General features: G+C 38.5%; 1 protein-coding gene across 4 annotated transcripts in view; it reads right to left on the minus strand.

Annotated features, from left to right (window-relative positions):
* ALG6 (ALG6, alpha-1,3-glucosyltransferase) overlaps positions 1-18265 on the minus strand; it is an 86454-nt gene that overhangs the window by 35690 nt on the left and 32499 nt on the right. For all 4 annotated transcript variants that reach the window (XR_002345161.1, XM_003127947.6, XM_013988885.2 and 1 more), the window contains exons 10-14: positions 16075-16160; positions 14086-14170; positions 10864-10934; positions 4072-4140; positions 3744-3942 (exon numbers count right to left, since the gene is read on the minus strand). Coding sequence is in view for 3 of the 4 variants with exons in the window: in XM_003127947.6 (XP_003127995.3) it covers positions 3744-3942; positions 4072-4140; positions 10864-10934; positions 14086-14170; positions 16075-16160 (510 nt within the window). In the remaining variant the exon portion in view is untranslated. The remainder of the gene's footprint in view (positions 1-3743; positions 3943-4071; positions 4141-10863; positions 10935-14085; positions 14171-16074; positions 16161-18265) is intronic.

Raw genomic sequence — 18265 nt, forward strand, 5'->3', positions numbered from 1 at the left:
CTTTAAGATCCCACAAAGAAAGGTGCAGGAACAGATGGCTTCACTGGTAAATTATACCAAATGTTTCTAGAAGAATGGATACCAGTCCTTCATAAACTCTTCCAAAAAGTGGAAAAGGAACATTTTCATCCCATGAGGCAGGGATTAAGTATGATTCCAAAACCAGACAAAGACATCACAAAAAAGAAAACTACAGACCAAAACTCTTGTGAATATAAGATGCAGAAGTCTTCTACAGGAGTTCCCCGTCGTGGCTCAGTGGTAACAAACCCGACCAGTATCCATGAGGATGCAGGTTTGATCCCTGCCTCAATCAGTGGGTTAAGGATCTGGCATTGCTGTGAGCTATGGTGTAGGTCGAAGATGCAGCTTGGATCTGGTGTTGCTGTGGCTGTGGTGTAGGCCGGCAGCTGTAGCTCCAATTCGACCCCTGGCCTGGGAACCTCCATATGCCGCGGGTGCAGCCCTAAAAAAGACAAAAAAAAGACCAAAAAAAAAAGTCTTCTACAAAATACTGGCAAACCCAAGCCAGTGGTATATATAGAAGATTATATGTCATGATCAAGTGGAACTTATCCTAAGAATGCAAGGTTAATTCAATCAATGTAATATACCATATTGATAAAATAAAGTGGGAAAAAAAACCATGATCATATCATTAGACACAGGAAAAGCATTTGACAAAAATCCAACACATTTTCATGATAAAAACATGCAAACTAGGAATAGAACTTCCTAACCAAATAAAAACCATCTATAAAAATCCCACAACTACATCATAGTTAATAGTGAAAGACTAGATGATTTCCCCCTCAAGTCAGCAAGAAGAGATGTGCTCTCTTGCCACTGATATTCAACACTGTAGTGGAGGATCCAGCCAGGGTAATTAGGCAAGGAAAAGAAATAAAAGGCATCCAGATTTGAAGGGAAGACATAAAACTATCATGATTTATAGATGACATAATCCTGTATATAGAAAATCATAAGGAATTCACTAAAAACTTATAGTACAAAATACAAGGTCAATATAAGAAAATTCATTGTATTTTTATGCAGTCGCAACGAACATTATAAAAATGAAATTAAGAAAACAATTCCACTTACAAAAGCATCATAAAGAATAAAATACTTGGAAATGAATTTAACAAAAGAAGTGAGAGCTTATACATTGAAAACCACAGAACATTGATGAGGAAATTTAAAAATACCTACATAAATGGAAATACATTCTACGTTCACAGGTTTGGAAGACTAAATCTTGCTAAGACGTCAATCCTCCACAAATTGAAATACATATTTAAAGCAATCCCTATCAAAATCTCAGCTGGGTTTTCAGAGAAATTAATGAGCTAATCCTAAAAAGAATATGGAAATGTAAGAGATATGGAATAACTAAACAACGTGGAAAATGAAGAACAAAGTTGGAGGACTCACATTTTCAATTTGAAAACTAACTATAAAATGAAGACTGTGTAATCAAGACAGTATGGTAACAGCATAAGGATAATATAGATCAGTGGAACAGAACTGAAAGTCTAGAAATAGACTCTTATATTTAGGATCTGTTGATTTTCAACATGGATGCCAACACAATTCATTGGTGCTAGACAACTGAATAAAGTTAAACTCCTACTTCACACTATATACAAAAACTAATTTGAAATGAATCAATGTCCTAAAGACAACTAACATTACAAACTCTTAAAGAAACACAAAAGTCTTCATAACCTCTGGTTATACATATTTTATGGGATATGACACAAAAAGCACAAACAACAAAAGAAAAAATAGATATATTAGACTTTATAAAAATGAAAACTTGTACTACAAACGATACCATCAAGAAAGTCAAAAAGCAATGCATAGAAGGGAGAAAATACTTGCACTCTAGTAAGAGATCTGTATCAAGAGCATATAGAGAACTCTTATAACTCAAAAATAGAAAGACAACTCATTTAAAAGTGGGCAAAGGATATGAATAGGCATTTCTCCAAAGAAATTATAAAAAGATACTCAATATCAGTAGTTACTAGGGAAATGCAAAAACCATAATGAGAAAACATTTTTCACACCCAATACATGTGGCTATGATAAAGAAGAACTATAACAAAAAAGACAAGCACTGTCAAGGATGTGGAGAAACTGGAAACCCCATATATTGCTGGTAAGAATGCAGAATCATGTAGTACTTTGGAAAACAGTCTGGCAGTTTCTCAAAATGTTAACCAGAGAATTACCACTCCAAGTTATATACTTGAGGAAAATGAAAACATATACACACTGGTAAACTTATGCACACATCTTCACAACAGCATTATTCATAACAGCCAAAAAGTGAAGCAACCCAACATCTATCTACTGAAGAATGGATAAACAAAATGTGGCATTATGCAAAATGGGGCATATAATGGAACTGGCAAAAAAAGAATGAGGTACTGACACATGCTACAACACAGATGAACCTCTTTCATACTAAAGTGAAAGAAGCCAATCACCAAAGACCACATTTTGTATGATTCCATGTTACAGGACAAACTGTATACCTGCAAAATTCATATATTGAAGCTCTAAGCTCCAATGCAACTGCATTTGGAGATGGAATTTAGTTAAGGTTAAATGAAGTCTCAAGACTGGGGCCCTAATCTGATAGGACTGGTATCTTTATAAGAAGAGGAGGAGTTCCCGTGTCGTGGTGCAGTGGAAACAAATCGGACTAGGAACATGAGGTTGCGGGTTCGACTCCTGGCCTCGCTCAGTGGGTTAAAGATCCGACGTTGCTGTAAGCTGTGGTGTAGGCCGGTAGCTACAGTTCCGATTCGACCCCTAGCCTGGGAACCTCCATATGCCGTGGGTGCAGCCCTAAAAAGACAAAAGATTAAAAAAAAAAGAAGAGGAAAAGAATTTACAAGCAGAACACCAAAGAACTAACTCTACACATACATACACAGGGAAGAGGTCACATGAGACAGCAAGGTCACCTACAAACCAGGGAGACGCCTCACCAGAAACCAACACTGATGTCACATTGATCTTAGACTTCAAGCTTTCAGAATTGTGAGAAAATAAATTCCTGCTGTTTAAGCTACCTGGTGTGGTATTTTGCCATAGCAGCCCTAGGAGACTAATACATTCCATTTATATGAAATGTCCAAACAGGCAAATCTATGGAGACTGAAAGTAGATCAGTGGCTCTGGTGTTAGGGGTGAGGGTGGAATGAGAAATGATGGCTAAAGGGTATAGGATTTCTTTTCAGGGTGATGGAAATAATCTAAAATTAGGTTAGGTTGATGGCTGTAAAACTCTGTGTACATACTTAAAACACTGATTGCATGCTTTAAAAGGGTGGATTTTTATGTGTGACTTTATAAAAATTTTATCTTAAAAATGCATAAAAGAAAAGAAATATTATGATAATTTTTAAAATAATGCCCTTCCCTAAAAACTAAACAACATACCAGGAGTTCCCATGGTGGCTCAGTGGTTAACAAACCCGACTAGTACCCATGAGGACAAGGGTTCGATCTCTGGCCTCACTCAGTGGGTTAAGAATCTAGCGTTGCCGTGAGCTGTGGTGCAGGCTGCAGATGCAGCTCGGATCTGGTGTTGTGGCTGTGGAGTAGGCCAGTGGCTACAGCTCCAATTCAACCCCTATCCTGGGAAGTGCCATATGCTGTGGGTGTGGCCTTAAAAAGACACACACACATACACACACACACAAAACACAAAAAACTAAGCAACTTACCAAATACCGTATAATTCTGGGAAGAAATGTAAAACACGGAAAATATTTCCTAACAGAAATGGAAAAGGATTTCAACTGCAGTTCTTCTTCAGAAGTCTTTTCAAATATTGAAAAGGAAGTTGTGCAAGCTATAAAAAATGCCATCGCTGTCACAACTGAGGGCATTACTAGTTCATCTTTCAGCAGAAGAGGTAGCATACTATATGGGAAATAGAAAAAATCAAAAGAGAATTGTCATTTCAAACCTTATTCACTTTGTAAAAAAAGTTTTAAAAGAGTTTATAAGTACTACATTGAAAATATTATACTGGAAACTGGTTTGACTCACCTAAATGTTGACACAAGTAAAAACCAAGTAGACATAAAAGGAATTTCACTTAAAACTAAGCAGACTGGTCTAAAATGACAAAGAAAAATATTTTAATCTTAGAGAATATAACATCAATGCTTATATGTAAAAATATGAACACATTTTATCTGATTTTTGAGGTAGTTAAAAAGGAACAAAAACACAAAATACAGCCAGCAAAGTCCCCATATGGACTACTGATTCACTTTTTTATAACTATCAATCCAAACTAAATGAATCTAGATACTGAGGCATCAACTCATAATAACTAGAAAACTGCTTCCAGTATCCATTAATGAAACATTTTTCTCTGTCATACAAACAGTAGCTTAAATAAAGGATAAGATAAACAGAACTGAACATTCAGAGAGAGCTTTTTCATATTCACATATCTCATTCTATTTGGGAAATAGGAAATGAATTCCTGGTATAGTGGTTTTTAAACTTCTTTTTATGATCTTCCATGTGACATAATACTCAGTTAAGTTGAGAACTAAAAGATATGACTGTCATCTGATACTGAAGAGAGGACAACAGAGGCAAAGAAGAATTACAAAGGGTGATAACAATAAAAGAGGAAAAAACGAGTAGGAAGAGGCTCCATGGAAAGAGCAGTAATAGAGGTCACATTACCTTCTGGGTGCACTGTGGCAGTGCTTGAGAAGAAGGGGGCTGGTCGGGAGACCTGAGTCCTAGTTCCTCCCCTGCCACTTACTTATTGTATGACGTTGAACAAATGATGAATTTAACTTTTTTCCTAGGTGTAAATGGAAATAATAATAATACCCTGGCTTGTTAAGTACTTGAAAGAACTCTTTTTGCAGGTATTAACTAGTGTTTACTTTTTACTACAATAAAAATAAATAACTTTTGGAGTTCCCGTCATGGCTCAGTGGTTAACGAATCTGACTAGGAACCATGAGGTTGTGGGTTCCATCCCAGGCCTTGCTCAGTGGGTTAAGGATCCGGCATTGCCGTGAGCTGTGGTGTAGGTCGCAGACCCAGCTTGGAGCCCGCATTGCTGTGGCTGTGGCGTAAGCCAGTGGCTACAGCTCTGATTAGACCCCTAGCCTGGGAACCTCCATATGCCGCGGGAGCGGCCCTAGAAAAGGCAAAAAGCCAAAATAAATAAATAAATAAATAAATAACTTTTTTACTAATGATGATTACTGAATAATAATTACTTTTTCTTCTTATTATTATTATTATTTGGGGTCTCCTTATTTTTCAAAGTTTGAGTATTCTCCTCCTTTCGTAAAAGGATGACTTTTCCCCCTGTCAACTAGCATATGAGGCCTGGGATTATAAACTGATTGACAACTACTGCATTAAAAGAAAATACTGGAGGAGCTCACTGTGGCTCAGTGGGTTAGGAACATGACTAATATCCATGAGGATATGAGTTCAATCCCAGGCCTCACTCAGTGGGTTAAGGATTCAGCATTGCCATGAGCTGTAGTGTAGGTCATAGACGCAGCTTGGATCTAGCACTGCTGTGGCTGTGGTGTAGACCAGCAGATGCAGCTCCATTCAATCCCTAGCTGCCCTTCCATATGCTGTAGGTGCAGCCCTAAACAAAAAGAAAGAAAGAAAGAAAGAAAATACTTTTCTCCAAAGAAGATATACATATTGCCAACAAAGACATAAGAAGATGTTCAACAGGGAGTTCCTGTCGCAGCTCAGTGAGAACTCTACTAGGATCCCGGGTTCCCGGGATCGAAGATGCGGGTTCGATCCCTGGCCTCACTCAGCCCCTACCCTGGGAACTTTCATATGCCATAAGTGTGGCCCTAAAAACAAAAACAAAAACAAAGGCAGACAATAACCAGTGATGACAGGATGTAAAGAAATAGGGACCTTCATACATTGGTGGTGGAATGTAAAATTTATTTTCAGCTTTTGTGAAAATAAATTTGGTGGTTTCTCAATAAGTTTATAGAATTACTATATGACCCAGAAATTCCACTCCTAGGTATAAAGCCAAGAGAACTGACAAACAAAATCTTCTATGGGATGTTCATAATGACACTATTCCCAAGAGCCAAATGGTGAAAAGAGCCCCAGATAGCCACTAACTGATGCACAGACAGACAATATGTAGTATATCCAGACAATGCAACATTATTCAGTGCTTCGTGAGTGAAATAGCGAATCATCATACAACATGGAAGAACTCTGAAAATATTATGGTAAGTGAAAGAGGTTAATCACAAAAGACCACATATTTTGTTATTCCATCTATATGAAATATCCAAAACAGGCAAATCCACAGAGGCTGAAAGTATATTAGTGGTTACAAGGATTAGTGGAAGTTCCCACTGTGGTGCAGTGGGTTAAGGATCCAGGGTTGCTGCAGCTGTGGTGTAGGTTGTAGTTGTGGCTCAGATTCAGTTCCTGGCCCAGGAACTCCCATATGCAGTAGGTGCAACCAAAAAAGGGGAGAAAAAAAAAGAAGGGTTAGGTGAAAGGGAGAATGGGGAATGACTACTCAATGAGCATGGGGTTTCCTTTGGGGATGATGAAAATATTCTCTAAGTAGACAGTAGTGAAGGCTGCATAACTGTGAATAAACTAATGATATATTTTTACCATTTTATGACAATTATAGACACACACACCTTTTTTTTTTTTTTTTTTTTTTTTTTTTTGTCTTTTTGCTATTTCTTTGGGCCGCTCCTGTGGCATATGGAGGTTCCCAGGCTAGGGGTCGAATCGGAGCTGTAGCCACTGGCCTACGCCAGAGCCACAGCAATGCAGGATCCGAGCCGCGTCTGCAACCTACACCACAGCTCATGGCAACGCTGGATCCTTAACCCACTGAGAAAGGGCAGGGACTGAACCCGCAACCTCATGGTTCCTAGTCGGATTCATTAACCACTGAGCCACGACAGGAACGCCCACACACACCTTTTTTAAAAAAAGAATTATCTACACTTGTCTTCAATTCTTCTCTTCTCACTATGTCTTAAACCCACCCTAGTCAGGCTTTTCCCTGCTTCACTCTACTCCACTACCCTTTCCAAAGTCCCTAGTGACTTCCACTTCACTATGGCAAGGAGTCTATTCTTAACCTTCATCTCACCTGACCTACTAATAGCATCTGATACAACTGATCACTTCAGTTGTGATCAGTTGGAAGCCCTTTTCCTCCCAGTTTATTGAGATGTAAGTGATATAACATTGTGTAAGTCTAAAGTACACGTGACAATAGATATATACTGTGAAATAATTACCACAAGAGGTTCTCTTACACATCCATCAACTTAGTTTCTTTTGTGTGTTTCTGTGTCTGTGGTGATGGCTTTTCAGATCCACCTCCTCTCAAATTTCAAGCATACAACACTTGTTTTTGGTTTGTTTGTTTTTTTTTTTTTTTTTTGTCTTTTTGCCATTTATTGGGCCGCTCTCACGGCATATGGAAGTTCCCAGGCTAGGGGTCGAATCGGAGCTGTAGCCACTGGCCTACGCCAGAGCCACAGCAACGCGGGATCCGAGCCACGTCTGCAACCTACACCACAGCTCACAGCAACGCCGGATCTTTAACCCACTGAGCAAGGGCAGAGACCGAACCCTCAACCTCATGGTTCCTAGTCAGATTCATTAACCACTGCGCCACGATGGGAACTCCTGGTCATTGTTTTCTAAATGAACTCCATGCTTTCTACCCTTGCTCCATACAACCTATTTTTGATCTGCCACCAGAATAATTTTATTTACTTTTTAACAGCTTTATGGAGATATAATTAATATACAAATAACTGCACATATTTCTTATGTATAATTTGATACGCAGAGTGATCCGTTTGTTTTTATTTTTTTGGCTGCACCCACAGCATATGGAAGTTCCTGGGCCAAGGATCAAATCCTAGCCCGCAGCTGTGAACTACACCACAGCTGTGGCAATGCCAGATCTGTGCCAGTGGTAACCCACTCTGCCACAATAGGAACTCCTTTTAAAACATCAAGTCAGATAATGCTTCTTCCTCGAAATCCTCCCACGGCTCCCCATTTCCTTCAGAATAAAAGACAAAATTCCCAATGTGGTCTATAAAACCCCATATAATTTGTACCCCATTACCTCTTTAACTTCATATCCTATTATGCCCCACCCTGACCACTCCATTCTGGCCACATTGGCCATTCTATTGTTCCCTAAACATATCTGCATACTCCCATCTTAGGGCCTTGGCACTTAGCTGTCTAGAATGTTATTCCTTTTTTTTTTTGGTCTTTTCTGGGCCACACCCATGGCATATGGAGGTTCCCAGGCTAGGGGTCAAGTCGGAGCTGTAGCTGCTGGCCTACACCACAGCCACAGCAATGCAGGAGCCGTGCTGTGTCTGCAATCTACACCACAGCTCACAGCAACACTGAATCCTTAACCCACTGAGCGAGGCCAGGGATCAAATCTGCATCCTCATGGATACTAGCCGGGTTTGTTAACCACTGAGCCACGACAGGAACTCCTAGAATGTTATTCTGACCTTCACCTAGAACGTTATTCTCCCAGATATCCATTCAGCTAATCCTCATCGCCTCCAGTCCACTCAATTATCTTCTCAACAATACCTATCTTTTTTTTTTTTTTTTTTGTCTTTTTGCTATTTCTTTGGGCCGCTCCTGCGGCACATGGAGGTTCCCAGGCTAGGGGTCGAATCGGAGCTGTAGCCACTGGCCTACGCCAGAGCCACAGCAACGCGGGATCCGAGCCGCGTCTGCAACCTACACCACAGCTCACGGCAATGCCAGATCGTTAACCCACTGAGCAAGGGCAGGGACCGAACCCGCAACCTCACGGTTCCTAGTCAGATTCGTTAACCACTGCGCCACGACGGGAACTCCAACAATACCTATCTTGACGTCTGTATTTAAAACTACAACCTGCACTTGCTCCTGTACCCCTACCCAGTATTCCCAACTTCCCTTATCCTGTTTTATGTATTCGTCATGGCCTTTATTTCCTTCTAACACACTATTTAATTTATCTTTATTTAATTATTACTGTCTGTCCTTGAGAATGAAAGCTAAGAAAGTAGGGATATTTGTCTGTTTTGTTCACAGATATATCCCAAGTGTACAGAATAGTATCTGACAAATAGTAGGCTTTCAATAAGTATTTATTGAATGAAAAAAAAAGTATTTATTGAATGAAATATTTGTTTAATGATAGATTAGCTAGAACCAGGTCAAGAGGAACTTTTAATGTTAACTTTAAAATATTTGATCAAAATTATATTAAAATTATGCACTGTTATAATCTTTATTTTTTTGTATTCTTCCAAAGCACATTTTCTTCCTTTTTTTTTTTTTTTTTTTTTGGCTGTGCCCATGGCATGAGGAAGTTCCTAGGCCGGAAATTAAACCTGCACCATAGCAGCAACCCAAGCAGATGCAGTGACAACACTGGATCCTTAACCCACTGTGCCACAAGGGAACTCCTGTTATAAATAATCTAGGTACAGTTCTAGAGTATGAACTCCCAGAAATTCAGAGCCCAAAAGTTATTATGCACGGTCAGATCATAGGTCACTGATAGAGCTTCTTTCTATGGGTAGAAATTCTAGGAAAAATTATACATGTTTGAAAGCACCACCTCTCCACAGTTCCATCCCCTGGCACTAGGGATTTGTGTAGGGTCAGCCTGGCCTCATGTAACAGTGGTCAGATCTAACTCAAGTTTAGACTTTGGGGGATGACATTAAGCTGACCTCCCTATCTGCAATGCCATGAGACTATTTTATCAGTTTAAAATATATTATAAAGAACTAAAATTGTTAAGAGATCATCATACTGGAAAAGATGTGATTTTATGAAATAATTTTATGCAACTAAGTAACTAACATTTGTATAGTTTTGATCTGCACTTAGGCGATTATACGTAAGTAATACATTTATTTACATATTATAAACACAATAATAAATGAATAAATAAATAAACACATACTTGGCTTCCCTACAGACCAGCCCAGCTTACTAGAAAACTCTGCACTGAGGTTTTAGCCCAAAGCTCCAGCTAATAAAAGCAGTACTTCCTTCAATTTGTCATTGGTCACATCACACATGTATCTTCCACAATAACCTCAAATACAGGGTAAAGGGTTGGGCAGTCAGGGTGGGACTAATCTACGGCAGGATTCAAGTATTCCATGATTCAAGAAGTATTCTTCCGGGCAAGTATTATTTTATCATTTGGATATTATACCCCCAACTGCCACCCAGTTTTCATGATTACCAAGAAAAAATGTTAATGCGTAAGAGAAAAGGAGTCTGGTTAAGGACTGCCAATAGGATCTAAACAAAGGTTCTGACAGAAGAACTAGAAAAAAGGCAACATATAAAAAGCGCCCTAAAGAAGTTATTGGAGAGTACAAAGCTACTGAATAGATGAGGAAATGAATGAAATGAAAAAGACAGAGAGGATAAACAGGTTCCAGCCTGAGTAGAGCCTCTTGGAAGAGGGTTTTTATTAGCATATAGAAAGTATAAATGAAAAAATAGCAAGAAATAAGAAATAAGTCAGAAATGATTCTATAAAACTTTATCAGTTTAAAATATATTATAAAATATAAAGAACTAAAATTGTTAAAGAGATCATCATACTGGAAAAGATGTGATTTTATGAAATAATTTTATGCAACTAAGTAACTAACATTTGTATAGTTTTGATCTGCACTTATGTGATTATACGTAAGTAATACATTTATTTACATATTATAAACACAATAATAAATGAATAAATAAATAAACACATACTTGAAACTTTTTACTTACACTGATACCAAAAGAATGGACTTTTCGTGTACTTGGAAAGAAAATAAAAAGAATGATAGTGCACAGCTAACCTTTAAGGAAAAAGAGGGGAAAAATCAGATAATAACAACTTATAAAATATAATAGCAATTTAACTGTGAATCTGATTAAAGATAATTTCAAGTAAAATTTTAAAGCTTAAAATAGCTTCTAGCTAGAAGGAAAACATATACACACTCTAATATACATAATATTTTACTCTAATTTAATAACCAAAATATTTTTGAAAAATAAATTATAATAAAGCTATACTTAATCATCTAAAACACATTCATGAGCTCAGTTATTAATAAAGAAAACTAACAAATACTTCAGATACAATATACTTTCATCATCTCTTGGAATCTCTGATGATTTAAATTAAAAAGTTTAAGGATAAGAAAGTCAAAATCTAAACCTGGCAAAATAAATCTATTTTAGTGTTTTTAAAATGTGCATGTCAGTAAAATATATTAAGTGTTCTATAAAGTAATCATTTGCTCTTTGGGGTTGTAAATAAAAATTAATTAGATCCGTTTTCAGTTCATATTCTGCATATTAGATATCTATCTATATACATCCAATCCACTTGCGGAAGCAAAAGTCTGGATCGCTGTTTTGTACATGCTACACATCCAATCTATCAGCTAATCTTACCTGCACCATCTCCTAAATATAATATCCACCAATTTCTCTCCATTCCCTTCTGCTGATGGTGGCAGAGAAAAGGTCTAAGCCACCCCAGCCTTCTCTTGGACCAGTGGAATAACCTCCTATTTGGTGATGCTCTTGCTCCCTACAATCCATTCAGCCACCTTATCGGATCATGTAATTCCCCTGTTTAAAATCCTCCAACAGCTTCCCATTACACTTAGAATAAAATATATACTCCTACATAATTTGGATCCTGCCTTCCTCTTCCAGTCTATTTCTCACTGACTCCCTTACTCATTTCAGACCAGCCACTTCGTACTTGTCCTTTTAATGCCTCAAACATGTCAGGAGTTCCCGTTGTGGCTCTGTGGGTTATAAACCCAACTAGTATCCATAAGGATGCGGGTTTGATCCCTAGACTAGCTCAGTGGGTTAAGGATCTGGTATTGCCGTGAGCAGTGGTGTAGGTCACAGATACTGCTTGAATCTGGAGTTGGTGTGGCTGTGGTGTAGACCGGCAGCTGCAGCTTGATTTGACCGCTAGCCTGGGAACTTCCATATGCCGCAGGTGAGGCCCTAAAAGCAAAAGAAAAAAAAAAGTACTGCCTCAAACATGTCAAATGCATTCCTGCCTTGAAAAAAAACTTGTTTTTATCAAGTCAGAACAGAGGTCATCTTGTAATTGGTTCCTTCTGGTCATTCAGTTCTAGGCGCAAATGTCACTTCCCTGGAAAGGCCTTCCCTTAAAGGAAAGTAGTGCCCCCCTGCCCCCAAACCCCACCAGCCCTCTTTTCATGATACTTTTTTCTTCATAGGCTTCATTATGCCCAGATATTTTCCTGTTGACTGATTTATTTTGCTTATTGTCCTTCTGCCCCCATGAGTGTTCCCAATTAAGAGAGCAGGGATGTCAGCTGTCATTCACTTTCATGCCAATACCTAGAAGAAGGCATAGCACATTAGAGGGCATCTAATAAATATTACTTGAAAAAAATAATTCAATCTAGATTGAAAATACTTTGAAATAATTTTAATGGGAGTTGTTTTTAAAGCTCTCAGAAATATTCAGTAACAATTAAAGCATTATCAACAAAAACAAGTTTAAGTCATTTTAATTTTCAAACACAAGAGCTAGTATTAAAACCTAACAAACAAAATAAAATCAGGAAATTAGGAGAAAGAAAATGGCTTTTCTGCTTTATAATCCTAAAAGTAATCAACTCCAACACTGTTGCAATATCTCAAACTCTGAAATTCCACTCCGTTATCTTTGAAATATATCTTTAGTTAGCATGAAAAAAATAACAATTTTTCATAAGCTTGCAAATACATCCCTATTCTAAACATCCTACAGAATATAACCATAGATGACATAGTATGCTCAGAGTTCATTCATAGAGTGAAACAACAGAAATCATCAATAAAAAGGTAATAATAATAATAACAAAAAAAGAGGAACACGAAACTATCCTTTTGGACCATGGCACTGATACGCACTTATGAAATATGTGACTGATATGCTCTGTTTTGGCTTGTTTTTAGAATGCAATGTGAATAAGTGGAAGTCCCAGAATTGAAACCCTAATTTCTAAAATGCTGTCCCTTGTATAAGTCCACTAAGACTTATTATTTCATAAACCAAATTTTCTTGATATCTTTAAAAGATATCTAAAGATATCTGTAAACATCATTTTATAGACCAAGGTACACAGAAACAAATTTTAAATACCACAGAAATAGAACCAGAGGGAATTTGTATATCTACTCAAAGAAATTCTAAAATGCAGGATATAAAAAAATAAAAAAAAAAAAGTAGGATATACAACTAGTCCATGTTCAAACTGACACAAGTTATCCTCCTAAGACGGAGATCTGTCCCCTCCCCTTCTTCAAACTCGTTTTGCTCCTGTTGCACACAAATCTGACTCCAACTTCTCCAACCCAACATTCAAGGTCGTACAGAATATGACCCTTTCTGACTCTTCCCTCTCACTATATCTTCTCCTTACCTGCCCGCACACACACCCACTTAACAGCCACACAAATCTCATTGTTTAATGCTGTTCCCACATCACCCCCATCCTTCTCCATCTCTGTACCTAAAGGTACATTTAAGCTTTTCCTCCTGTCTTGAATTCTCTTATATAACCACCTATTCCAAATCTTGCCTAGCTTTCAAAATTTGGTTCTGAGCCCATCTGCTTTAAGAAACTGCCTAAAATCTGCCCTCAAAGTAGTCTCTCCTTTTCCCAAACTTAACACAGCACTCCATTGTACCTGACAGAACTTAATACCATCTGCTTTACACATAAAAAAAGCAGATTTGTATTCCCTCACTGACCAGTACAAAGAAAAAAATTAAATAGTTGTTGAATTATTCTGATTGTTCAACCTAGTACCCAAAACAGCTCCTATGTATGTCAGACACTCAGTAAATATTCGCCAAATAATGTCTCAATCCAATAAATTCTGTTCAGAGCAAGAATTATCTGTGTTTTTAAAAGATCAGATGCAGCAAGAATTAAATATCGAAAGTAATGAGAAACTTACCAGAGTAAATTTGAATCCTTTAGGAGAAGGGTGAAGTGTTAATTTCATACATGCAGGAAGCAGGCTCAAAAATGTAAAACAGAAGCTAAAACATAAAAATTAAGCATGTGTTTTCTTTGTAGAGGTATACAGCTAAAACAAACTTTTTTTAATGTAAGGATCACATTACTTATCAACTTACGGTGATTTCAAACCAAAGTTTTTTATGCATTAAAAAATAAATTTAGGACCAAATAACATTTAAATAAAATCCATACATTGAAATATGTACACATTTTAGTATATACACGACTATATAATCATGTATTATGTAATCAAAACAAAATATAATAGAATTAAATGTTGCTTATTTTATTTTTTATGTTATTCTATTATTTAGTATCAATTATGGAAAAATATAAAAATAGATACCTAAAAATCAATTATCAAACACTCAGGAGTTCCCATCGTGGCTCAGAAGTAACAAGCCTGACTAGTACCCATGAGGACGCAGGTTCGATCCTTGGCCTTGCTCAATGGGTTAAGGATCTGGCATTGCCATGAGCTGTGGGTGCAGGTCACAGATGCGGCTCACATCCCTCATTGCTGTGGCTGTGGTGCATGCCAGCAGCTGCAGTCGTTTTGACCCCTAGTCTGGGAACTTTCATATGCTGAGGGTATGGCCCTAAAAAGACAAAAAAAAAAAAAAGAAAAAGAAACAAGCAAACACTCCAAACAAGAAAACACAAGGTATAAAGAGACAATACTATATATATAACACAAACTTTCATAAAACTACTCACAGGAGAATATTCAGCCCTCATTTCACAAAAGTTGGCTATCTGATTTCAAGCCCATGGTAAATTGGAAAGAACAAACTAGAAAGGGAGCAGGAAGCTGCTAGAGCTTCTCCTTACAGTGCCTGAGAGGCAAGAAGGAAAAAGAACTCAACAGGCAGAGCAATCTGGAGCCACACAGTACCTCGGCAAACAGGCTTTGAAAGCCCTGAAGACAAGTATTATAATGCAAAACAATAACTGATTTTCCCAGGTGATGGCTTGGTGGCCTGTTAGCTTGGCTACAGTGCTTCCCATGAAGGTGGGCTACAAAGGATATTCTTGAAAGAACTGGAGGAAAGAGGGAGGCAGCAAATACACACACCTCTCAGTTATTCAAACATTAGTGCTGGTGCTGCTCGAAGATTTGCAGATGTAATTAAAGACCCTATTCATCTCATTTTAAGTTAATGAAAAGGGGGCTATCTTGGCAGGGCCTGAATCACTTTATTTAAAAAAAAATTTTTTTTTCTTTTTTTTTAAGGGCTATCCCCACAGCATATGGAGGTTCCTAGGCTAGGGGTGGAATCAGAACTGCACCTGCCAGCCTACAACACAGCCCTAGCAACTCCAGATCTTTAACCCAGTGAGCGAGGCCAGGGATCAAACCAGCATCCTCATGGGTACTAGTTGGGTTCATAACATGCTGAGCCATGAAAGGAGCTCTATGAATTACTTAAAAAGAAGGCTTAGGTCTTCCATGAGCTCTGAAACTCCAAACAGCAATGGGGTTTGTAGAGCTCTTCCTTCTTCCCAGAAATCCCCTCTGGAATGCTTGTCTTGTGGACCTCCAGTTTGCTCATTCAGGTCCCACAATTGTCTAAGCCGGTTCCTCGTAATAAATTAATACACACACACACACACACACATGCACAGAGTGATCTACTTATTCCACCTCTCTGGACAACGCTGACTGATTTGCCACTGAAAATCATGGTCATGTTAAATCATGTTTAGTGTACTCTATTTAAGGAAGAGCGAAGTAGGTAACAATAACTCTCATACAAAATATTTCATGTAGAAGTTCTATTGTACAGAGGGGTAGGTTTACACTGTGTGGAATATGCACTAATGAAGAACACTTTAATTCCTATGATGCCACATAAATGAGGTACTCCAGTGACACTTTTAGAGTAGTTTATAAAATACTATATACAAACTTTGTGTCTCTTACCTGATCATTATCTGGATGTGATGTGGCAAAATATCCTTGATCTTCAGAAAGACACTGAAACTGCACCAAACATTGGCTACTTTATCCTTAAAAGAAATGTTATTTTATATTCTAGTGTAATTGCAAGAAATATTAAACTTCATGAAGTACAGCCCATAATCTCTTTGTAGATAAACTTTTGAGTCACAGGAAGCAGTCACAATTTCATAACCAAGTTGACTAAACTCTTGAAGGAACACGCACACGTGCACACACACATTCAAACAATAGGACCTTTCAGTTTTTGCAATGCGGGGTGATCTAAATCGCTGGCCAACCATAATTTAGAAGGTCCCAAAAAATACTTAGTATTTTTCAAGAGCAGCACATCATTCCTAAAGATGAAAAACTCAGGAAATTTTTCTAAGAAAACTTTACTTTCTCTAATTTGTAGTACACACATTGCTGGACCCATTTTGTCAAGCACCTGAAATTAGAGTAATCTACTAGCAATGACAAGAGTTAACTGCTAATAAACCAAAAAGTTTAAAGACATTAGCAGTTGAGCTGGAGTCATTTTCAAAATTAAGTTTGTAACTACAGGAGTTTCTCTTGTGGGGCAGCGGAAAGGAATCCAACTAGGAACCATTAGGTTGCATGTTTGATCCCTGACCTCACTCAGTGGGTTAAGGATCCGGCATTGCGGTGAGCTATGGTATAAGTCACAGACACGGCTCGGGTGCCGAGTTGCTGTGGCTGTGGTGTAGGCTGGCATCTATAGCTCTGATTTGACCCTAGCCTGGGAACCTCCATATCCCACAGGTGTGGGCCTAAAAAGAAAACAAAAAGAAAGTTTGTAACTACAGTACTGGGCTCATGAAACCCATCCCCTACAGCGTAACTCACAGCTGTGCTGGCAAAACATTAAGTAACTACTGGAAGTTGCCATGTGGCGCAGTGGGTTAAGGATCCAGCATTGCTCCAACTGTGGTGCAGGGCAATGGCGGCACAGGTTCAATCTCTGGGAATTTCCATATGCCACGGGTGAGACCAAAAAAAAAAAAAAAAAAAAAAGAGGTAAATATTACTGACAACTGTACCATCCTACTTCCCTCTGTCAAGCAATGAAATTGCTCTTCAGGTTTTGAGGGCAACAAGTGAATGGAGGTGACCAGGAATACCATAAAAAATGTACAACATCTCTTTTTATAATTATCATGATTAACTACCATTCTGGTTTTGTTTTGTTTTTGTTTTGTATTTTAGGGCTGCATCAGCCTCATATGGAGGTTCCCAGGCTAGGGATCGAATTGGAGCTGTAGCCGCCAGACTACGGCAGAGCCACAGCAACGCAGGATCTGAGCCGCATCTGCAACCTACACCACAGCTCACAGCAATGCAGGATCTGAGCCGCATCTGCAACCTACACCACAGCTCACAGCAATGCCAGATCTTAACCCTCTGAGCAAGGCCAGGGATTGAAGCAGCATCCTCATGGTTCCTAGTCAGATTCGTTAACCCCCTGAGCCACGACAGGAACTCCAACCACTTCTGAAACAGAAGGCAAGGTAAACATCCAGGCAGCTTACACAGAGAACTAAACTTTTCCTTATGTAGGTATTAAGGTTAGAGGATATATAAAGAAGTTAGGAACACAATTCTTTTTTTTTTTTTTTTTTTGTCATTTTAGGGCTGTACTCTTGGCATATGGAGGTTCCCAGGCTAGGGGCTGAATCAGAACTGTAGCTGCCAGCCCACGCCACTGCCACAGCAACGCCAGATCCGAGCCATGTCTGCGACCTACACCGCAGCTCACGGCCATGCCGATTCTTAACCCACTGGGCGAGGCCAGGGATTGAACCGGCAACCTCGTGGTTCCTAGTCGGATTCATTTCTGCTGCGCCATGACGGGAACTCTGAGGAACACAATTCTCAAAATTTCCAATTACAGCTCTACCATGTACAAGGTGTATGAATCTCTGACCTCAGTTTTCTGATCTGTAAAGTGGATATAATACCTCAACACTATTGAAAAGATCAAATAAAATAAACGTGACGTGTCTAGTACCTCGTCAGTAAGGGGCAGTCATAACAATAGTGATTATTTATGATTGTCGGTGCTGCCACCCTCACCATCCCACTGATGCACAAGGCACACCTTTCCACTCCTTCACAACAACAAATTCTTTCTCAGTCTCTTTCAAAATGCTGG

This window comes from Sus scrofa, chromosome 6 (genome assembly GCF_000003025.6).
Source record: "Sus scrofa isolate TJ Tabasco breed Duroc chromosome 6, Sscrofa11.1, whole genome shotgun sequence".
NCBI classification, from domain to species: Eukaryota; Metazoa; Chordata; class Mammalia; order Artiodactyla; family Suidae; genus Sus; species Sus scrofa.